This window comes from Chanodichthys erythropterus, chromosome 9 (genome assembly GCF_024489055.1).
Source record: "Chanodichthys erythropterus isolate Z2021 chromosome 9, ASM2448905v1, whole genome shotgun sequence".
Lineage (NCBI taxonomy): Eukaryota > Metazoa > Chordata > Actinopteri > Cypriniformes > Xenocyprididae > Chanodichthys > Chanodichthys erythropterus.
This window is the reverse complement of record NC_090229.1, coordinates 25,940,038-25,963,816: the sequence shown is the minus strand read 5'-3', so window position 1 is coordinate 25,963,816 and position 23,779 is coordinate 25,940,038. Positions and strand designations below refer to the sequence as shown.

General features: G+C 35.7%; 2 protein-coding genes across 3 annotated transcripts; both read left to right on the top strand.

Annotated features, from left to right (window-relative positions):
• The first annotated feature begins 162 nt into the window (after nucleotides 1-162).
• On the top strand, nucleotides 163-9,628 carry mlec (malectin). The gene is made up of 6 exons (XM_067395161.1): nucleotides 163-549; nucleotides 1,278-1,482; nucleotides 3,534-3,712; nucleotides 3,878-4,054; nucleotides 7,319-7,376; nucleotides 8,874-9,628. The coding sequence occupies exons 2-6, from the start codon at nucleotides 1,281-1,283 to the stop codon at nucleotides 9,113-9,115; spliced, it is 858 nt and encodes a 285-aa protein (XP_067251262.1). The 5' UTR covers nucleotides 163-549; nucleotides 1,278-1,280; the 3' UTR covers nucleotides 9,116-9,628.
• A 5,105-nt stretch (nucleotides 9,629-14,733) lies between these two features.
• Nucleotides 14,734-23,616, top strand: unc119b (unc-119 lipid binding chaperone B). 2 transcript variants are annotated; one of them, XM_067395167.1, is made up of 5 exons: nucleotides 14,734-15,032; nucleotides 15,375-15,488; nucleotides 17,460-17,568; nucleotides 17,911-18,083; nucleotides 19,890-23,616. In XM_067395167.1, exons 1-5 carry the CDS (start codon nucleotides 14,807-14,809, stop codon nucleotides 20,000-20,002), a joined length of 735 nt encoding a protein of 244 aa, XP_067251268.1. In that variant the 5' UTR covers nucleotides 14,734-14,806; the 3' UTR covers nucleotides 20,003-23,616. The 2 variants fall into 2 exon arrangements, with proteins under 2 accessions (XP_067251268.1, XP_067251269.1); XM_067395168.1 differs by having other exon boundaries at nucleotides 14,866-15,126.
• Nucleotides 23,617-23,779: the final 163 nt, after the last annotated feature.

The window sequence follows — 23,779 nt, the reverse complement described above, 5'->3', positions numbered from 1 at the left end:
AGAGCCTGCCGGACTTGACGAGTCTATTCCTTTCACAAGCAAATCAAGTCGGAAAACCTGTTAGTCGGCTTTGTGTGATTGGCTAATCCTCGCAAAATCCCGCCCACTCCGGAAACTGACTATCAAGTTAGTGTGCCTCTCCTTACTGTTCCATCCCTTCAACCTGCGCTGCTGACTGCACACATACCCACAGTACTGACGCGGCCCTCCCGGTCAGAAAGTGCTGTGATTTCAGGCGCAAAAAGCCCAAAACAACTGTCCTGAGCAGTACACAAGGGTTGAATAACCACGGTGTGATCATCTATTAAACGAGAGAGCGCACACGCCGTACACAGGGTGCAGATGTGAGGGAATATACCTGCAGACTACAGCTGCCACACTGATGACAGAGCAAGAGGGAAGTCAGTTAGCCAGCTAACCACCCACAGCTAAACTCGACTATCAGGCAGGTAAATGAGCGGAGATCCGGACGGCTCAACAACAGCGTGCAACTCAAGCATCTGAACGGAGCCGGCCGTCCACTACAGAGAGTATTTCGCAGACTGCACAGTAAGAGTGACATAAATAATGCTTTGGACTGTTCACACATGAAGGGCCATTCTGGACCCTAGGTTATCGTTTTCAAATGGTCACAGTGTTCACTGTTGTTCACTCTAGGTTAGCTATTAATCCTGGGGATTTAGGATATTTCACTCATTTGTACTGCCTGGGTTAACCTTCTTATTTGCATATGCATGAAGTCAGTAAAGGCGATTGGACGCGTACAGCCCGAGACGCGCGCGCCCTATTTTAATAACTGCCTGTTTAGCTGTGTAAATGTCGCGAATAATAATAAACACAAATAGTACAGTCTATTAATTTCGTTTGTCGTCACTGTAACACTTTTTTTTTTCTCTCAGACGCTGAAACAGTGCGTGAAAGTTTCTTCAACTGTACAAGGCATATGAATATTTAATGAGTTGAGCTGCGAGGCAGTTTATGATTGGTTGTTTGTTGCTAAACAACTTGCTGTCACATTTTAGCACATCGTCGTTGTACTCAATACACCTTTGGTATTATAATTCGGCTAACCCATTGTTAAAAGTGATGTTGACTCTATTTAAAATTAACCCAGGGTTAAAACTGACCTTTCACCCTAAACCCTCAGGTCAAGCGCAGGGTGAAAAGCGCACGCGAGTGTCAATTCTAGCTCACCGTCTTCTCTAGTGACTTCCTTACATATCGCTTTTCCCGCTTCCTTTTTTTTTATTCTTTCACTTTTCCTCTCGGACTGGTAGGCTATGAGGAGGGTGACATTGCGCTGCGCTGCCCGGCTCGTATTCGCAGCTCTGTGGCTGTTGGTGGAAGTGTGTCGGGCTGAGAGCGGGGCCCCGAGTCTGGCAGAACGAGTCATCTGGGCTGTAAACGCCGGCGGGGACGCGCACACAGACGTGCACGGTATTCATTTCAAAAAAGATCCACTGGAAGGAAGAGTGGGGAAAGGTGAGTACTTGGGATTTTTTTCCCTCCTGGTTGTCTGCAAAAGAAGGGGTGGCTATTGTTTGTGGCGGTCGGGAATGAATGAATGCATGAATGAAAGTCTATGCCCTGTGTAAAAATGAAAATAATTCCCTGAAGCAGCATTGTAATGTTTTATGAAAACAATTTTGTGTTGTATTGCTATAATACTTTTTCATATAATTAAGAAAGTGTTTGAAAACATTACATTTAGTAAAGACTTAAAGGGATAGTTCACCCAAAAATGAAAGTTCTGTCATCATTTACTCACCCTCATGTTGTTCCAAACCTGTATAATTTCTTTCTTCTGCTGAACACAAAAGAAGATATTTTGAAGAATGTCGGTAGCCAAACAGTTGATGGACTTCCAAAGTATTTTTTCCCATACTTTGCAAGTTAAAGGGTTAGTTCACCCAAAAATGAAAATAATGTCATTAATTACTCACCCTCGTGCCGTTCCACACCTGCAAGACCTTTGTTAATCTTCGGAACACAAATTAAGATATTTTTGATTAAATCTGATGGCTTCGTGAGGCCTGCTTAGCCAGCAATTTCCTCTCTCAAGATCCATAAAGATACTAAAAACATATTTAAACCGGTTCATGTGAGTACAGTGGTTCAATATTAATATTATAAAGTGACAAGAATATTTTCGGTGCACCAATAAAAAACATTATATAGTGATGGCCGATTTCAAAACACTGCTTCATGAAGATTTGGAGCTTTATGAATCTTTTGTGTCGAATCAGCGGTTCGGAGCATTAGAGTCACGTGATTTTGGCGGTTTGACACGCGATGAACCTTCATGAAGCGTTGTTTTGAAATCGGCCATCACTAAATAAGTCGTTATTTTGGGTTTTTTTTTGGCGCACCAAAAATATTCTCGACACTTTATAATATTAATATTGAACCACTGTACTCACATGAACTGATTTAAACATGTTTTTAGTACATTAATGGATCTTGAGAGAGGAAATGTCATTGCTGTGAATGCAGTAGCTGAGCAATCGGATTTCATCAAAAATTTGTGTTCTGAAGATGAACGAAGGGTGTGGAATGGCATGAGGGTGAGTAATTAATGACATTATTTTCATTTTTGGGTGAACTAAGCCTTTAATGGGGCCCATCAGCTGTTTGGTTAAATTCATACAGATTTGGAAAAACTTGAATGTGAGTAAATGATGACAATTTTCATTTCTGAGTGAACTATTCATTTAATTATATTCTTTTAAGGTATATTTTTTAGTATAGTATGTTAAAGTGTGCTTCTTTTTTACAAGCATTTACTCATCCTCATGTCATTCCAAACCATGACTTTCTTTCTTAAATGGAACACAAAAGGATATATTAAGCAGAAATTTCTCAGTCTACATTCACTCATTAGATGGAAAAAAAAGACAGTGGTGAATGGTGACTGAGGCATCTTTTGTGGTCCTCCTGATAAAAAGAAAATTATTTGGATTTGGAAACTTGAGGGTGAATAAATGACAGAATTGTCATTTGAGTGAACTATCGCTTTAAGAATTGCGAAATATTATATTTCTTTTTGTTTTATTACAGTATGATTTTAAATTGTATTAAGAATGTAAATCATACTATATTATGAAGAGAAGGACTGGTTGTCGGCTCATCTGGCTCGCTAGTATTTTGTTATTAGAGCTGTGGATCATATCAGGAAGTTCTTGTCACTTGAAGCATGATGACTATCACTTCCTGAGTCAGATGAGAAATGCAGTGCACACATGTCAGGGCCTGTATAGTCCATTTTAAAGCTCTGTAAAGACGTGTTTTGTCACATTATTTCACATTATTGCATCAGTGTTGGTAGATAATGACCAGTATTATAAATGTGGTGCTTAATTTTCCATTCAGCTCTTCATTGGCTATAAATAGATATTGGAATGAAAATGAGAAATCTTTATGGAAACCTTAATCTGGTTTGACATGTGCTCAGCATGTTACAAAAAAACACAAAATGGCACTTAAACTTGCACCCAAACTCACAATTTGGCTCTTTTTTTCCCACTTTTCTCCAGCATCAGATTATGGTGTCCGTCTGCCTATCCTGCGCTCCAGCCCGGAGGATCAGATTCTCTACCAGACAGAGCGATATAATGAGGATACATTCGGTTATGAAGTACCCATTAAAGAAGAAGGAGACTACATACTGGTCATGAAATATGCGGAGGTTTACTTTGCTCAGTCTCAGCAAAAGGTGTGAATTTTGCTCACTGTCACAGCGCATACAATAACTCTTGGTAGTCGATATTTAAATGTGGTGATGTTTAATAATTCATGATATTCCAGGGTATCTATTTCATAGTTTTCCCTCATCTCTTTCTCTCTTCCCTTTTGAAACCCTTTTGTTCGCTTTTGTCAGGTTTTTGATGTGCGTTTAAATGGCCATGTTGTGGTGAAGGATCTGGATATCTTTGACCGTGTGGGTCACAGCACAGCTCATGATGAAATAGTGCCATTCTCGATAAAAAGAGGAAAACTGAGTGTGCACGGTGAAGTTTCCACTTTTAATGGGAAACTCACGGTAGAGTTTGTTAAGGTAAGAGTCACCTTATGTTTTCCTATTGCCTATATAGATCTCAAGAGTAAGGATGGTCTGCTGGTCAGTGTGAGAAAGTTTGGAGTCAGTTGACTGATCCTTTAACTTGCCCTTTCGAGGGGTTGCTGCTGCTATTTTTATGTGCATTTTGGGGTTTTGCATAAAAAAACGCTGGATGGAAACACAAAGATGTGCCCATAAAAAAAAAAAAGTATGTGCTCAGTTGAGGCAGATAATTTTTATCTGATAAGAAGACTAACTAGTGGATCAGTTTCATTGCACAGCATCTCAAATGTTGATTTGATCAATCTGAAATGCCTGTGCCAAAGTCTGCCATCAGAATAATTTGGTATGACCTCCCAGAAGCGTCTCACATGATTGCTTTCCCAAACACCAGGCATCCGAAGGCAAGATAACACGACAGCGTTTATTGAGTTTCATCTGCACTCTCTGAGACTCCAGTCATTTATGATGCAGGAAAAGCCACCGTTTTTTTTTTTCTTTCTATAATTGCAGCAACTTCCATTATGTGATATTACAGTTTTGCAAATTCTTTAATGGCAACACAGCTACTGAAAATTTCACGTTAATTGATCTTGTATATCCATTATCCATGTCTTGGTTTCCACTTTAACTTCATTGTTGTTGCAAGATCTGCCAGGTTTTGTTAGGCTTGGTCGACCAAGATTTTATTAGTCGGTTAGTTACAGAAAACTCCACAGGATGTGACAAAGTCACGCAGTCAGTGAGGGAGAGATTGTTAATGGCAGGAAATCCAAATATTCGCCTATCATTCATCGACCTCAAATATGGCTTATCATTTTAAACATGTAAGTAGTAGCAACTTTACAAATCCGCTCGCTTTAGCCTTGTCCTAGATAAATGTGCGCTATTATTTGGCACATATCCAAGTGTACTGCATGACATGGAGGTGCCGGTGCGTTCATTTACATTTAACTTAAAGGGGTGGTTCAGTGTTTTTTTTCTAGGCTTGATTTGTGTTTTTGGGGCACAGTTTAACATGTCTTAATGCTTTGTTTTTTTCGAAAACGCTGTATTTTTCATATATTTTAGCTTTATTCTACACCTCTGTTTCCACTGTCATATGAACGGCTCGTTTGACTTCCTGCTTCTATGAAGCCACTCCCTCCGAAATGCGCAATGTGCTCAGATTGGTTAGCATGTTGGTAGCTGGCCCAGTGTATCGTGATTCGCTGATGCGTCCGGAAACTCCACGCCCCTTACCATCCCTTGCTTCAGTGAAAATGTAAATAATAGCACCTATAGAGCTGTATCAAATTGAGCCTAAATCAGACCCAGATGAAGAGGCTCAGGCAGAACCTTGCAATCACGGCTTTTAAAGGACGTTTATGAATGGTATTTCATTTAGTATTTGTGTCAGAGTGATATGCTGTCACTGCTGTTTGTTAGCTATCAATATACAGTTTTATCCTGATTAAAGCTTTACTGTAGCCGAATACATGACTGAGTAGTCGCATTTTTGTAAAGGTAGTGTTTAATTTATAGCACAAACAGCTGTTTGTCTATGTAGAAAATATCACAGATTATAATGGGTTCTATTATCTTTTGACACGCCGTGTCGCGCCGCTCGCGTCCGGTGTACACAACTCCGCTTCCACATGCTGCATGACATGGCCTCACCCACTTTGTTGCGTGTTCCGGAGGTGTGTTTTGCAGGGTTTATGATGTCACCAACCCGGGAAGAAGCTCGTTGTAGTCCAATAAACTGCCATAACTTTAAAAGACAATATCTCCATTTGCATTGAACTTTCAACGCTGTAACTTTGCAGATACTGTTTATGCTCAAGCAGCAACATTACACACTAACTAAAGTTAAAAAAGTGAAATCGCATTGAACCACCCCTTTAAAATACTCTGTTATTTTAGTCATAGAGATAAAAGTAATGCAAGCTGTAAAGGGTCTACTCTTCTGTAAACTCAAAATAACAGAAAAACGTTGTACTTTTGTAAAATAATGAAAACAATCAGGATGCACTTTCTGCTGTCTCGGTCTCAGTGAACCTGAGCACGTAACAAACATGAAGCAGATACTTGCCTCATGGACACAAGAAATATATCTAATAGAAAGCTTGAATGTCTACTTTTAAATGAACCAATTCAAATGAGAAATAAATATTCTCAGATTATGTAATCTGTATGAAACATGCATATATATGCACATTCACTACTGCGGAGATGACGAATCAGCATCATTGACTTAATCTCTGCAGCCGAAAACACAGAAAACTTTATCAATAAATTATTAAAATGTTTAGACAGTCTCCTTTGGTTTTTCATGACACACTCATAATCATTACGTGTGCCCGAGCGCTGATTATATACATTTTGTTCAAGATTCTTTGATTTCCTGTCTCTTTTGATCAGTTTAATGCTGCCTTACTTTTTAAAAGTAGTGTAGATTAATCAATCCATCAAGATATTTTTCACATAAACATAATGCAAGTTAGTCAATGGTTTCCGCTTCAGTGCCGTAAAATCCCTAAAAGCAACCATAACTCTTTCAGTGATGGCTATGCAGTCATCCTTTTATTGAATAAACAAGACACAAGACACAATTAAATAAGCCTTGTTATTTATTTTCCTTTTTCCTAAAGAAACATTGATTGAATATTGTGACGTAGTTATCTATTTAACCACACTGAAGCTTAGAATTTCCAAGAAGACGAATTCTGTCAAAACTAATTGTCTCTTGGAGCGTGTTTTTGTTCCAGTAGTGTAATTTAATTGATTATTTGTGAGCTGCTCCTTTTTTCTTAAGTAAACAACAAATGGTTTTGGCTTTGCAGCGATTAGTCTCTGAGGAATCGTGTACATTGAGCATGACAGAAATCCACAGGGAAGATGACATTAATGGATGTTAGGATGTAACACGCATTAGCTTGTCTGTCAGTCACCGGATAAAGCCTCTCATTCTTAAAATTAATCATTTTGATGCTTTTGCACCTGGCGGTATGCATTGCTTTAACAAATTGTGTCTGAACTGTTCAGCAAATTCTACTTTGATTGGGTTGGGTATTTGTATTCAGTTTTTTTAGGTTCGAAACCGATGGGGCAGAGAGCCGCAGGACTGACCTTGCCTTTTATTCACTGTTAGAAACTCTGCTGGCCAACCGCCACACAGAATATACTAAAATGAATTTGCATATTTTCTCCATGTGTTTGCATGCATTTATCCACTGTAAGCAGTGAACCCTAATCTATCTCTGTCTCTTGTGTCCACAGGGTTACTATGACAACCCAAAGATATGTGCACTATATGTGATGAAGGGCAAGCTAGAGGGTAAGATGGATCCCTGGGATTGGTTGGGTTGCAAGTTGTCCCTCTCTTAGGACTCTAAGATTTTCGTAATGTGGAAATTGATGATGGAACCATGGAATCATAAAAATGGAATTTACATTATAACGTGTAATCTCATGGAATTTGGCAAATTTTGGATGAATAAATCAAACGTAGGGCTGTATGCTTAAATCATGGTATGTAGGACTAGTGTTTGTGAATATTAAAGCACAAAAGGCTGCTATATAAATAAAGTGTCTCTTTCTACTATTCATACTTATTATATTAAGTTTATTATTAAGGTGTTTCATAATTCTTCTTCCATATTTTATTTTTAAGAATAAATCATAAATACAGAATAATTAGAACAGACAACACAGAATTTCTGGGGCTAAAAATAACATTTCATATGGCCCTATCATTGTACAAATTTGGCTAAATTATTAAATAAAGTGTATTAATTCTCTTGATTAGACATTCTTTTTGATGTATTAATTTAATTAAACCATTAAAAAAAGAACAGAAAATAACAATATGGAATTTGGGAAAAAATAAAACTGTTGTCATACTAGGACCCTTAAAATTACATATATATATATATATATATATATATATATATATATTATAATTTTTTTTTTTTTTTTTAAACATTTAATAAATTGTTGAATTGTGTACAATTTCATGATTTCAAATAATTATACAATTTTGATTATTAAAATTTTATTTAACCATTACCAGGAACCTATACAAATTAAAGTGGGGAAAAAATGGAATCCATAAAAATTAAAATGGAATAAAACAGAATTTGGGGAGGGCCCTGCTTACTCTTTCTTTGTATTGCCTCTGTTGTATCCTTAAATTTGTCCCAAACCATTGTCATCTTTCGAACACAAATTAAGATATTTTTGTTGAAATCTGAGGTTATCCAAACCACACATAGGCAGCAACGTCATTGCACTTTTTGACGTCCAGAAAGGTAGTAAAAACATCATTAAAATAGTCAACGTGACTACAGTGGTTCAACCTTAATGTTATGACGCGATGAGAATTCTGAGCCGGCCCTCGGACGTAAACACGGAAGCCTGCACTGCATTTACTATTTGTTAAATCGTTAAATAAAGTCATTATTTTTGTTTTGTTTTTGTGCACCAAAAGTATTCCCGCCACTTCATAACATTAAAATTGAAGCACTGCAGTCATGTTGGCTATTTTAACTATGTCTTTACTACCTTTCTGGACCTCAAAAGGTGCAATGACGTTGCTGCCTGTGTGTGGTTCAAATACCCTCAGATTTCATCAAAAATATCTTAATTTGTGTTCCAAACATGAGCGAAGGTCTTACGGGTTTGGGTTGACATGAGGGTGAGTAATTAATGACAATTTCATTTTTGGGTGAACTAACCCTTTAATCAAGTGCCATCCTGCTTTTTATTTTTTTTATTTATTTTTTCTACTTTTTTTGTACTTTCTTCTCTTAACAACCTCTGGTTTGTTTCTCAGATGTGCCAAAACTACAGCCACATCCTGGACTGGAAAAGAGAGAGGAAGAGGAGGAGGAAGAAGAGGAGGGGGAGGGTACAGAAGGCGAAAAGAAGAGCGCCTCCACCTCTCCCAAGAATCCGGTTCGGTCCGGGCCGCGCACCCCCAACCCATACGCCACTGACAACAGCAGCCTGATGTTCCCTATACTCGTGGCATTCGGGGTCTTCATCCCAACCCTCTTCTGCCTCTGCCGCCTTTGAGGGGAACAAGTGAACGCGAGGGAGAAAGGACGGACATCAGGCTGTGGAGGGGTGGGGGGAGGGGCACAACGAGGGACGCACAGCCGTGGGGACAGGCAGAAATATAGACTGACATCACAACAGATAGAGAAAGAGAGCATGAGGGACATGCAGAAACGAGGAGGTTTCAGATATTGCTGGTTTTTGAAAGAGGTGATCCGGAGAATACGTGGATTTTGAATGCAAGTTCATTTTTTGTGTGTGTTTGTGCTTGTGTTTTGTACACACTTAATACCAATTTTAGTTTGATGAGATCCGAGAGGTACCGATTAAATGCACGCACACATCTGCGGCAGGACTAACCACTTTAAAAACCTGGTTTGTCTGGTCTAGCAGGAGATACTGAGAAATAGTTGATGACACTCCTAGATCACGTGTCCCTACTAATGGAAAGTTATTGGCTAGGAGCTTCTTCTGATCATCTGCGGCGTTGATCTGCTGTTTTTTTTTTTTTTTGGTGTGGGTGGGGGGGGGGTGTCTCTGGTGGGAGGCAGAAATGGTACAAGAATTTTCGGAACCCTTTTTGATACTTTTATTATTGAGTTAATGCATCTAAACCTCAGTGGCGAATCATAAAGCGTTTTTGAGACCTAGGTTTCTACTTACCTCACTTTTTATTTCCCTCACACTCATACAAGCTTCTCTCATTCATTTCCTGCAGCTTCTTTCATTGTTTGATTTAAAAAGCATATATATCCCATTCCTCAATATCATGTTTTCAGACAACGCCAACACGTATTTGAATCTCCAGTTGCACAAAGGAGATCTAAATGACTTTTTTTTCCATTTAAAGGGACATTTTTGTCTCGTAACTGCATGCATTCTGTATTAAATAAAACATAATGATTTTGTATTGAAAGAGAGCATAATTGTTTCCCTTTCTAGGTGGGAACTTGAGTTTGTAACAAAGAGTACACTGGCCATTGGGTCCCAGAAACTTTAAGATTGTATTAGACTAAAGTGTCAAATACCCTTTTCTCCACTCTCATTGGTACATGATGTGTCTGGGATAGCATTTTATTGGTTAATGTAATTAAGGGAATCTTAATTAACATTGCAAGGGCTCGGTCACCTATTACACGATGTGTAGAAGAAAGATAGATGCCCAGTTTAGTTTCAACCATACAATGCCGCCAAAGATTCTTGGATTAGCGTTACACAAAACCACCAGAATGCTTGTGGTAGAAGAATTCAACAGATACATGCCTGCCATACACTGTGAAGTATGGATGCAGAAGCTGGAATTTTGTACTCAAGATGACAAAGTTCATTTAGCTTATGTTGAGTGAACATTTGCATTCCGTCTCATCCATCGTTCTTTTTCTCAGCATGTTCTGGTATACTTTTGTCACGTCTTGCTATTTTTATTTTTTTTTCCCCCTCTGGATCCTTGGCTGCATCTTGTTTCTTTTTCCCTTAATTTGTTTTCTCGTAATGCTACTTTGTGTTCCGCTCAAGCAAGCTTGCCTTAAAATGTGATTTAGTGTGCTATCAAGAGACCAACTCTCACACTGCTGAAACATCTGACCACGATCGAGCGCTCATGCCACTGTGCTGTCTGACGTGCGAGCGCCACCTGTCAGTTTGACCCCGTCTCTTTTGTGAACTTCTTATAACTTATCTTGGCCTTCATCTTCTCGGAAGGAGTTGGATGAGAGGGCAGGTTTTGCCTTGGTTTATTGTTTTTTTTTTTTGTTTTTTTTTTAAATCGGAAACAATCATGAAAACATTGAGGCAACTTTTTCATTTATCGGAGTTGCACAAAGTTGATTATCGTCGCCAAAGTCGCTTTCTTTTCTTAAATACTTTTACACGGTGCATGTGTATATAAGGTACTTGCTTTGTTGTGCCATACGGTTCTTTTTCTCTTCAGAAAATTATTATTTTTTTTTTCTTTCATGTAATTACTATTGGGGTGTCTGGGTTTTTAACTATCTGGCCTAGTGGAGGAATGGCCTTAAATAGTTTGGTTGTGGATGTGGTCTAGATAATGACAGTGATTCACAACCACATAGACACACTGACCGATCGTCAGAAAGAGCTTGGATCATATGGAGGTTAGTTAATTTACAGTTGGGGTTTTTTACGTTGTATAATTTAAGCAAAAGGAAATGGGTTGAATATTAAAAATATTGAAAGACATTATTTTCCAGGAAGTAAGTAGTTGATTTTTATTTCCTCAGGATCTTTTGAATTTATTTTTATTTTTTATGATGAATCTTTTACTAGTGTGAAATATTGCACTGCCTGGTGTTGTTTTAAAAGCAATTTTTGTTTGTTTGTTTGTTTGTTTTTGTGTGTTTCTTTTCTTTTTGTTATGCATTGTGTACTTTTTGATTCCTTGTTGCCTTAAATTTGAATACATCCTCATGTGCTTTACCATTTTGTGCTCTCTGATCTTTATTTCTTTAGGTTGAGTTATTGCATGGTTGTTGAGTTTTTCATTGTTTTGTCATCTGAAAACCCGTACAGTTGTGTTCAGTTTGTCCTGCACATACGCAAATTCTTGGACAATAGCCAAAGACCACATGGAGGCCTTTCATTGTGCACTCCTTCATGAAGAGCTCATGTGTTTGACCCCATCCATGCCACACAAACTGCTGCGTTTATGAGGGATGTAGTTTCTGTTAATGTTAGTCATGTTAAATACCTGTCCCCTGTTTAGCCTCCTCCCTCAGAACTGAATGAACTGGTGAAATAGTATAGGAATGGATCCCCCCCCCCCCCCCCCACACACATACACACACACACACACACAGTCTTTAGAGAAGGTTTCTGAAGTAGGAACTGCAAATTATTGCTGTTTCTTTTTAATAAATGTGCTATTTTATCTAACTGGCCTTGAGGGTATTTTTAATGAGGTAATTTTCCTGGTTTCATTAATTCATAAGTCAGTTAACAATTATAGTTCGGATTGAGATTATAAACCAGTTCTATGATTATTGTAATTTTAATATATTACTTTGTACTAATATAGTGCCTTACCAATAGCTGAAGGTCGCTTAAAGGGTTAGTTCACCCAAAAATGAAAATTATCCCATAATTTACTCACCCCAAGTAGGGTTGCAAAAATCCGTGAATTTTCAAAGCTGGAAATTTTCCATGGGAATTAATGGGAATAAACAGGGAATTTGTGAAATTGCAGGTTAGCCTATATAGGGTACTTAAATGTAGTTGAAAAAAACATCTTGTGGCATAATTTTGGTTAAAACAACCATATTTAATGCAATTTTAGTTGAATTTTTACCCCGCACATTCCTCAATCACATTCACACAGCACACTACTTACTGCAGGGCTATTGAGGCCACACCCCCTGCATGCACTGTGCATTCCCCAGTCCATAACATGCACTTTTGATCAAAAATACAGAAAAAAAAGTAATATTATGAAATATAACTGCAATTTAAAATAATGGTTTTCTATTTTGATATACATAAAAATATAATTTATGTCTGTGATGCAATTTGATGATTCTTTGGTGAATAAGAATTTAAACAACAGCATTTATTTCAAACAGAAATCTTTTGTAACAATATACACTTCCGTTCAAAATTTGGGGTCAGTAATTTATTTTTATTTTTTTAAAGAAATGAATACATTTATTCAGCAAGGATGTGTGAAATTGATAAAAAGTGATATTAAAGTGATATTGTTAGAAAAGGTTTCTATTTTGAATAAATTCAATTTTGACTTTTTATTAATCAGCAAATCTTGAAAATAGTATTACAGGTTCCAATAAAATATTAAGCTGCACAACTGTTTCCAACAATGATAATAACTGAGTATCAAATCAGCATATTAGAATGATTTCTGAAGGATCATGTGACACTGAAATAAATAACACATAATTGCTGCAATAAAAATATATTTATTTTACATATTTACTAAATTAAAATTAATTGAATGTGAAAATAACTGTTTCATGTTATGACCAAACAAAATGTTTATATTTTTACATGATTTATATAAATTTGCCAAAATTCCAATTAAATTCCTATTAAGTTTCCAAATTGGAATATTTCCAAAATTCCCAGGTTAAGTTCCCGTGGAAAGTTTCTGGAAAGGTTCCAGAAATTTTCCACTCCTTTGCAACCCTACCCTCAAGCCATCATAGGTGTATATGACTTTCTTCTTTCAGCGAAAAACTATCAGAGTTTATTAAAAATATCCTGGCCCTTACAAGCTTTATAATGGGGCTGAATGGTACCTGAGATTTTGAAGCCCAAAAAAGCAAATCCATCCATCAAAAAAGTAATTCACATCGCTCCATGTGGTTAATAAAATCCTGAAGTGAAGTTCTCTTGTAAGAAAAATATCCTTATTTAAAGCTTCATAAAATATAATCACTGGTTTCTGGTAACTGCTGTACGCAAGTCAAGTTCCGGTGGAAGAGTGACCTCTGACCCAGTGTATGACATATATAGAAGTATTGTAGGTGAGAGTAGATGCCTTTTAATGGTTCAAACAAATAGGGCTAGGCAACAAACTCAAGCTCCTCCAACATTTCTCTTTAAAAATTCTCATTTTAGACTTCTAAAACATGACAGGTGTTTTGTTTTGCTCTATTCTACGTGTTTCCGCATCCGTCAATACGTCATGTATCAGGTCAGAGGTCATTCTTCCGCCGGAACTCGACTTGTGTATGACCATAAATTTTAAATATGGATATCTTATAAAAACCCATAACTTTGCTGCAGAAGGCCTTTATTAACCCCCTGGAGCTGAATGGAGTACTTTTAGGATGGATATGTGTGCTTTTTTGGGCTTCAAAATCTCAGATACCATTCACTCCCATTATAAAGCTTGGAAGATCCAGGATATTTTTAATATAACTCCTGACTCCAACCATGACTGTAAGAAGAAAATCATATACACTTAGGGTGGCTTGAAGGTGAGTAAGTTGAGATCATTTTCATTTTTGGGGGAACTAACCCTTGTAATCAATGAACAATTAATTTACAACAAATAAATAAAATGAGAAAACAATATATAAAAGAAAATGTTTTTTTTTTTTTTTTTACAAATATAGTACCTTACCATAAGCTAAAGTTTTTTTAAATTAATAATTTATTTACACTGTGAAAAAAGTTTCGAGTTAAAAACAGAAACAAACGATTTGTTTTTAGTAATATAGTCTTACCAAAAGCTAAAGTTTGCGTAATTAATAATTAATTTACACTAAAAAAGGTTAAGCAATGAGAAATAACAGATATAAAGGAAACAAACAATTAATCAAAAATGTTAAAAGATAAAATGAATAAAAAAAAAAGAAAACAAAAAATATTAAAACAGGAGAACTTGCTCATAATAACTTGCTCAAGAGAAAATGAATAGAAGAAAGAGGCTAAATACTTAAAATAAAAACATATTAAAACAAAATAACTGCACCAGCTCAAAAGATGAATAACCTCCTAAACACAAAACTGTTTCTAATAAACTGACGTGAGCTGATTGGGGAGCCTTGAAAAAAGTAAACAGAATTAATGGTAACCATAGCAACTTTCGAACGCGTTCAGCCAATCAGAGCGCAGTCCTGTCGGCGTAGGTTCTCCATAGTGACGCGCTACGCCATCTTGCATTCAGCAAGCGTCGAGCTCAGTATAGAGAAGCAGTTCGCGCTTCGCCGCTACACCAAGTGAAATTTCGGAGAGATGAACAGTCAGAGCTCCCGCAACGAAACGGCAGCCGCCGCCGTTAACGGCTCGGATTCAACGGCGGCGGCTTCCCGAGACCGCAAAACCGGAGGCGGCGTTCTAAAAAGGCTGAAATCGCGACGAAATCAAGCGGACCGGCGGCCTGTAACGGAGGAAGAGCTGCGGGCGCTGGGGAGAGACATCACTCCGGATGAAGTTTTGGGACTCCGCGCAGTCACTCGTGGTAAGAGCTGTGGGACAGCGCTATGATACCTGCTTCACCTCACAACTCTTCAGATGCTCTCATTGTACATGTGTTATGAGTTACAGCATCCACTGTGAGTACATGTGTTTACTTACTTTATATAGTCACAGGCCCAATCCATGCAGCACATTTTTAATGAGTTTCCAGAGAGCACTTTGACTTGATGTCTATTTTAAACATGGCCAATTAAGCACTGTGAAACCATGTTAAGAGCATTGCTACATAGCTTTCTCAGTGCTTAGAATGAATGTATTCAGTCTCTTATTCTGAGTATGTTCCTCCAATGTATTTCTGTAGAGCATACAATATTTACCTCCACAGACTATCTTTGTAAACCAGAGGACAACATCTACAACATTGACTTCACACGCTTTAAGATCAGAGACCTGGAAACGGGGACTGTCCTTTTTGAGATTGCCAAACCGCCACACTGTGGTATGTTTCCTTTCTTTGTGTTCAAGTTAAACTAATGGATGACTTCACACAATGGTTCTTATATTATAACTAACTTACTACTTTTAACATAAATGAAATTCATCTGTGCATGTTTCATTTTTTCTTTCTTTTCACATCATTATTTTTAATAACTGTGTCATAGCTGGATCTTGCAGTAAAACTACAGACTTGTTGGAGATGTATGCTGGACTTCTCCAGTCATTTAGTCTGTTTAAACTCTGTGCTTTTATTACAATTTACCTCATGCTTGCATTTAGATTTGCCTCCATCCAATCAACAACCAATGGATAGAACAAAGTTCCCAAACTACTACTTTTCAATAATCAATTTCAGGCACATAATGTCAAAATACAGAAGAAAAGATCTGTCACTACTTGGTTACACCCCAAAATGTAGTGTATCCTAATCTATTTAGAGGTTTCTGCTGTCATGGACTCTTGAGATATGAGGGAATTTTCTCATGTCATGTTCATTGAAATTTCTGAAGTGAATCTATATTTCTGGTTTTGCTGTGCATGGACAATTTGGCTTTCTGAGCCTCCATTGAGCCACATTCAGTTCTTCTCTTTATTTTCCTTTATGACAAATGCTTTTGTTCATAAATAAGTATAATAGTATAATACAATCTCTAATAAAATGCTAAATAAAATAGTTATGCAGTAATCATGAACAAAAAGTAATGGAAATTATTTGGTCAAAAATGGCATGTTTTGTTTTTGTGTTTTTTCACATTTCACTCATACCAGTGTTATTTTAGTATAATTGATATATATATATATATATATATATAATGTGTATATATAATGTGTGTGTATATATATATATATATATATATATATATATATATTATATATATATACACATTATATATATATATGTGTGTTTTGTTCATATTTTGAATTAGATTTTATTTTTATATTTTCTGTTTCATTTTAATTTAATTTTTTTAGTATTTTTTTTTTGTTTTTTTAACTTAAAAACAAAAATTTAGTTTAAAATTTTAGTTTATTTTTAATTATTTTAGTACTTCTACATAAACTAAATGAAAATGAGAAATGTACTAGCTGTAATTATTTTTATTTTAATTCAAGTAATGACATCTGTCTTTTATGGTTTTAGTTAAAGGAATAGTTCACCCAAAAATGAAAAGTTGTTTATCTGCTTACCTCCAGCGCATCCAAGATGTAGGTGACTTTGTTTCTTCAGTAGAACACAAATGATGATTTTTAACTCCAACCGTTGCGGTCTGTCAGCCATATAATTCATGTCAGTGGGAATTCCATCTGTAAGAGTCAAAAAAACATGCACAGACAAATCCAAATTAAACCTTGTGGCTCGTGATGACGTATTGATGTCCTAAGACACGAAACGATCGGTTTGTGCCTGAAACGGAACAGTATTTATATAATATTTTACCTCTAAAACACCACTATGTCCAACTGCCCTGCACATCTGGTGTGTGAGGTCTGAACGCGCTCTGACAACGGCAGTGACGTCTCACACTCATTGAAGCAAAGCGCGAGACATCTCTTCTGGCATCAGAACGGGTTTTTTGACCTCACTCACCGGAAGCTGAACGGAGTTGGACATAGTGCTGTTTTAGAGGTAAAAAATGATATAAATACTGTTCAGTTTCTTGTACAAACCGATCGTTTCATGTCTTAGGACATCGATTTGTCGTCATGAGCCGCAGGGTTTTATTTGGATTTGTCTGTGCATGTTTTTTTTAAACTTATAGATTGTTACAGTTTCGATGCATTATTTGTCTGACAGACGGCAACGGTTGGAGTTAAAAATCATCATTTGTGTTCTACTGAGAAACAAAGTCACCTACATCTTGGATGCCCTGGGGGTAAGCAGATAAACATCAAATTTTGATTTTTGGGTGAATTATCCCTTTAACGATAATAACCCTGACTCATACACTCTTTCTCAACTTGTTGCATTCAGACCTTGATGAGGAGGATGAGGAAAACGGAGAGGTTGACACCAGTGCCGGGCGTTTCGTTCGCTACCAGTTCACACCGGCATTCCTTAAGTTACGCACAGTCGGAGCCACGTAAGTCTGTCGGCCATGTGCATTCTGCTGTGTAAACAAACCTCAGTGGCTCTGAAATTCTATTGACCAACTCTCATGTTGTGAAACAAAGGAGCTTGTGTCATCTGCTGCAACACTTTGCTATTCGCAATGCTATTTGCCAAATCCCACAGAAACCATGAATAAATCATGATTCGGCCTCAATATTTCTTTCAGTTGTGCAGTAAACATGAGCAGACTTCAGTCTGTGTAGTTGATTGTCATGTTATCTGTTGTTATTAAACATCATAAAGCACTTGTTTAGTTATAAACTGAACTGAAATTGGTGTATAATGTTTCTTATCTCCTTTCACACTTTCTCAGTGTTGAGTTCACAGTTGGCGATCGACCTGTTACCAATTTCAGAATGATTGAGAGGCATTATTTTCAAGACCGCCTCCTGAAGAATTTTGACTTTGACTTCGGCTTCTGTATCCCGAACAGTCGGAACACGTGCGAACATATTTACGAGTTTCCTCAGCTCCCAGAAGACCTCAGTGAGTGTTTGAACTAATTTTATTCTCCTGTTATGAATATAACTGATCTTTTAGCTATTAAACCAGTCATGCTGTTTTGTTTTGTTGTGCTTTGTTTTGTATTTTTTGTTTGTTTTGGTTGTTGTTGTTTTTTTTTTGGTTTTACTGCACTGCACTTTACTTTTAATTTATTGAATTTAACAGATAATACGTTGCAAAAAAAAATTTTTTACTTGACAATTTTGTCTTATTTTCTAGTACAAATGTCTATAAATAAATAATTAAATCAAGATACATTTTGTTGACGCAAAATTAAGTCAAATATTTTCTGAAACACAAGAATGAAGAGGCCATAAAAATAAACTTAAAGGACAAAATGTTTATTTTTCTTACCCTGTTGACAGATTTTTTTTTCTTGTTTTAAGTTTAAACTCAATTATATTATATTTTTCAGAAAAAAAACTTAATGTCTTGTTATTTACTTCTCAAATAAATGGATGTTGATTTTAAATTTTTTTAGAAATTTGTACTGGAAAAAAGACAATTAGGAGTAGTTGGCATAATCTTACAATATAATTTCAATATATAATGTGATAATTATATATAATATATATAAGTATATCTCAAGTACTTGTAATTAGAGTAAACTACTTTTTAAAATACTTGTTATCAGGCTACAGTTACTTTTTTTTATAGATTACATATTATTCACACAATGGCAGTAAGTTGTTCACAATTCATTGATTCTCCTTAATTATTCATTTTTTAAAAAAAATTTTATGTTCATATTAAACCTGTCGCTTATATACGTTCATGATTCTTCAAGTTTTTCCGGCGGTGAGAGGGAGGGGTGTGGAATCGTGCACAGAAATCAGCAACAACAAGAATATTTGTTTTTGTAATGTTGCTGTTTTCTAAATTGACTTAATTTTAAGGAATTACGTTTTAAAATCTTAAGATGTGATTTTGTTTTATTCAGTGTTACTATCAGCAAACACTAAAATGTACTTTTTTTTTAAGTATTAACTGTCCATACATTGCATTTTAAAAATAATCTGTTGAGGCTCTTGTTGGTGAATAGAATATATTTTTTGGACTATATTTTTTCTTTGTATTTGTGAAAACAAGATTATCCTACAATATATGTGACATCAAATAAGGGTTAGCACAAAAGTAATCTAAATGTAATCCAAAAGTAGTCAGATTACATTACCAAAAATTTGTAATCTAAGACATTATATTACTGATTAAAAATTTTGTCATGCAATTTGTAATCAGTAACTGATTACAATTCATAAGTAATCTATATACACAAAAAAAATATACATAAAGAAAAAAAAATATATATATATATATATATATATATATATATATATATATATATATATATATATATAATTTTTATGTATATTTTTTTTGTATGTGTATATATATATATATATATATATATATATATATATATATATATATATATATATATATATATATATATATATATATATATATATATATATATATATATATATATAAAATTATTTTATTTATTTTATAATTATACTATAATTTGTGAGAACACTACTTAATATCACCTACATTGAAAAGATACCAGACTTGTTCCCCTCAAAGGCTCAGAGAGGAAATTTGGCACAAAAAATAACCAATTGTCTTACAAGTAACATATTGACCTGTCTTTGTCTGACATCTCACTCCTCCTGTCAGGCTTGTATTAAATTTCAGACCTCTGTCTCTTGCCAGTGCTCAGATAGAGGACGGCGCATTACATGTCCATGTTCATTTGTTAAAGTGGCGTTCCTTTGTTTCCTGCAGTACGTTTGATGATTGAACACCCGTATGAGACCAGATCAGACAGCTTCTACTTTGTGGACAACAAACTCATCATGCACAACAAGGCAGACTACGCTTACAATGGGGGCCAGTAGTGCCACTTCAGCAGGAAACCTGATGATAGCTTGTTGGAGTGACTGTGTGGTTTCGCTTGAAAAGTGTTTGCGTGGAATGCAAATACAGGACTGTCCCTCGCTACCAACAACACACGGTGTTGTCACCAGCATTATGATCCCGCCCAACTGGAAATGACCATTCCTTCTATGAAGTTCCTGCATTCCACAGACTGCACGCACTACTTGTGAGTTTGGCCAAAAAAGCGGAGCCTTTCTCCTCCGCCACACTCTACTAGCCGGAACTGAAGAATTCCTGTCCTGTCATCCTGCTTTAGGGCGACTACAATAGAGGAGTTTTTATTTTGTTACTTTTGTTCTCTTATGTCCTGCACCCACCACCTTGTGTCTTGTTTTGTGAGATTTTTAAAGCTCTGAAGTCGTGTTACCAAACTGAATCTTGAATATCTGAATAGGGTCTTTCTATGCTACAGCTTTATTCAAATGTGCTAAAATGAAGCGATCCTGCCACATTACATCTTAGGTTTTTAAACAAAAAGAGGGTTTTTGTACAGACTTGCAGTTGTTGAAGTTCATTAAAGGGGTAAAATTATTATTGGGGTTAATCATCACTGAGATTACAACATGATATCAGGGTTAGTATGTTCAGTTAAAGACGAAGTGACACCGGTTTCAACAAAAACGGAAAACTTTTTATGCGTTTTGGCCATCCATTTACATGACAATGGTGTTTTGTGGGCCTGAAAATGCAAACATTTGAAAACGTGTTTCACAGTTTCTGAAAATTGTACCATTATTGTCTCCACGTAAACTACAAAAACGCAAATTTGTGAAAACGGTGATATGCACAGTGTTCACTTTTTTTTTTTTTTTACAAAGTGACATCGCCAACTACTGGCCTGGCACCAGAATACAGTGCTTTTAGTTGTTTTCACGGATCTGGGGATGGTTTTGATAACATTGTCTGTACATGGAGAAAAAAAAGCAAAGGAAAAACTACACTACCATTCAAAAATTTGGGGTCAGTAAGATTTTTTTTTTTTTTAAGATTTTTTAAAGAAGCCACTTATGCTCACCAAGGCTGCATGTATTTGATCAAAAATAAAGTAATATTGTGAAATAGTCTTCAGTGTCACATGATCCTTCAGAAATCATCTAATATGCTAATTTGATGCTCAAGAAACATTTCTTATAATCCATGTCGACAACAGTTGTGCTGCTTAATATTTTTATAGTAAAAAATAGTATATATCCTTAATGAATAGAAAGTTTAAAAGAACGCCATTTATATGAAAACATTTTTGTAACGCTATAAATGTATTTACTGTCACTTTTGAGCGATGAAATGCATCCTTGCTGAATAAAAGTATTAATTTCTTTAAAAAAAAAAAAAAAAAGAAACTAACCCCAAAATTTTCAACCTCAAACTGACCACTGATCACACACATTTTATAATGTACTTAGTTTTAGTTTGTCTAACTGCTTTACGTCGAGTCTTTCTGGCATAAAACAAAAGTGGACTTTTCTTGTGTAGTTTCAGTCTTGTAGGGATCTGGAATGGGCATCTGTCTTTGTCATGTACGAGGGTTTTTGATGTCAAGATCAGCTGTGCATACAGAAACCATGTTTTCACACACAGAAAGGGATGGGATTCCCAACATGGTGTCCTTGTGCACCTTTCAAGCTGTTTAGCCTCTATCAGAGCTTTGATGTTTATCTGCTTTGATCTAATTCAGCACGATGTTTAATAGCGGTTGTGAATTAGGTGATGCGATTGGCTGAAAAACTACATTAAAAAAGCTGTACCCATCAAGAAATGCCTAACTTTGCATATTTAATCAATCTTAATTTGATTTGATTAGCTCACGATCAAAGCAAATTATCCGAAGGTTGCAAAAATACCCATTGTTATTCATTCACAAAGTCAATCATCAATCCATTCACAAACAAGTCAGTTATCAGCCGAAAGGTGACTTTCTTACATTTTTAAGTGTCCTTAAAAGAGAGAAGGTGTAATATTGGTTAAAGGACCCATGTTTATTTGTGGTTACATGTCTGTCGGATGCCTTATACTCTGTTTACAATAGGTGTAGTACCTATAGGGCTGAGTTATGTTAATTTCTCAATTTTAATCGATTCGGTGTATGCTGTTCTCAGTTGATACAAAACCTGTTTTCCCATCCAATAAATTGAAATAAGCTTTCTTACTTTTGATATGAAACATGAAGTCTTTTAAATTCAAATAATGCCACTTTGGCGCTCTTTAATGTGGCGTGATCATTTGCCGCCTCAGTTAAAGCGAAGAGGCAGTGATGTACCTGATGATGTGTAGGGAATCAAATTGAATCGAGATCGAAATTTAATCGAATCGTGAAGTTTGTGTCAATACCCAGCCCTAACAGGTACCATCTATGTGTTGAAATGCTGTAACCTAGATGGAGTAATTTACCACACAGATTTTGGTCCATTACCTTTGTTAAACCATTCACAAGATACGATATTTTGGTTTTATTAATTCTCCTCCCTTTTCAGTGTCCACAGATTGTTTTAACCCATTAGATTTACAAAGAGATAATAAAATGTCTTTATTATCCTTTAAAATATTCATTTGTCACCACAAAGATGTGACCTGCCCATATTTGGTGGTTTCTTTATCATGGACACTAATGTGTGGATTTAGTCATAGCAGCTGATTTAGGAATACTGCTCATGCTTTACATTTGTTGTGTAGTATGTCAACTGGAATACTTTTTGTCTTATTTAGCTATTTACAGGGTTTCTGCAGGTCTTAATTCACCCTTTCACTAATTAAGACCTTAAAAAGGTCAAAAAATCTTAAATTCACAAAGTCGTGGCGTTAAATCTTGCATGTTTTATGAAAAATTAACATATTCCTTATTATTTTTGTCTTGTTTTCCAATAAAACACATCTAAACATTTAAATCAAGATACATGCTTGAGATACAAATGTAAAATTTAACAAAATCCAGTCAGTTCATGCTTAAAACAAGAACAGATATTTGTCAATGAGTTATGAAAACTTTCCTTTAAATTAACAAAAGAAATAATTTACTCAAGTTGTTCCAAACCTGTGTAAATGGTTTTGTTCTGCTGAACACAAAGGAAAGATATTTGGAAGATTGTCCAAACCAAACAGATCTCGCCCCCCATTTACTACCATAGTAGGAAAATAAATACTATGGTAGTCAAGAAGGGTGGTTATTGACATTGTTTGGAACAACATGAGAGTAAATGATGACATAATTTTCATTTTTGGGTGAACGATCCCTTTAAGTTCTTTTTTTTTATTTTATTTTTTTTCTGAGACCATTAGCAGATATTTGTTCTTTTCTTAAATCAGACTCGCTTTATGTTGATCAGTTTCACAGAAAACAAGACTTCAAGTCTTAAGTTTACCTTCGTAAAACCTGCAGAATCCCTTTATTTATTATGTCAGAATGTTTTTTTCTTCTTCATTTCATTAAGCCTTGTATCAGGACTCTTAAAAAGAAGAAATTCATAATGTTATATTCTTTGAGCATTCTACAAAAACGACTTGTTTAGATAACAGGGACCATTAATATATATATATATATATATATATATATATATATATATATATATATATATATATATATATATATATATATATATATATATATACAAAAAAAATAAATAAATAATAAAATCAAGTTGGACTAGCCACAGGTCATAGTAATATAATCAATAAGGCAAATCACCATGCTCAAGATCCACTTTTTTTCTTCAGGATAGTAGGAACATTGTTGAACATAGGAA

Excerpts from the sequence above, each read along its gene's own strand:
- mlec (XM_067395161.1), top strand. The coding sequence starts at position 1,281 with ATGAGGAGGGTGACATTGCGCTGCGCTGCCCGGCTCGTATTCGCAGCT. Across the intron at positions 3,713-3,877 it reads TTGCTCAGTCTCAGCAAAAG|GTTTTTGATGTGCGTTTAAA; the intron begins GTGTGAATTTTG and ends CGCTTTTGTCAG. Across the intron at positions 7,377-8,873 it reads GATGAAGGGCAAGCTAGAGG|ATGTGCCAAAACTACAGCCA; the intron begins GTAAGATGGATC and ends TTTGTTTCTCAG.
- unc119b (XM_067395167.1), top strand. The coding sequence starts at position 14,807 with ATGAACAGTCAGAGCTCCCGCAACGAAACGGCAGCCGCCGCCGTTAAC. Across the intron at positions 17,569-17,910 it reads TTACGCACAGTCGGAGCCAC|TGTTGAGTTCACAGTTGGCG; the intron begins GTAAGTCTGTCG and ends ACACTTTCTCAG. Across the intron at positions 18,084-19,889 it reads TCAGCTCCCAGAAGACCTCA|TACGTTTGATGATTGAACAC; the intron begins GTGAGTGTTTGA and ends TGTTTCCTGCAG.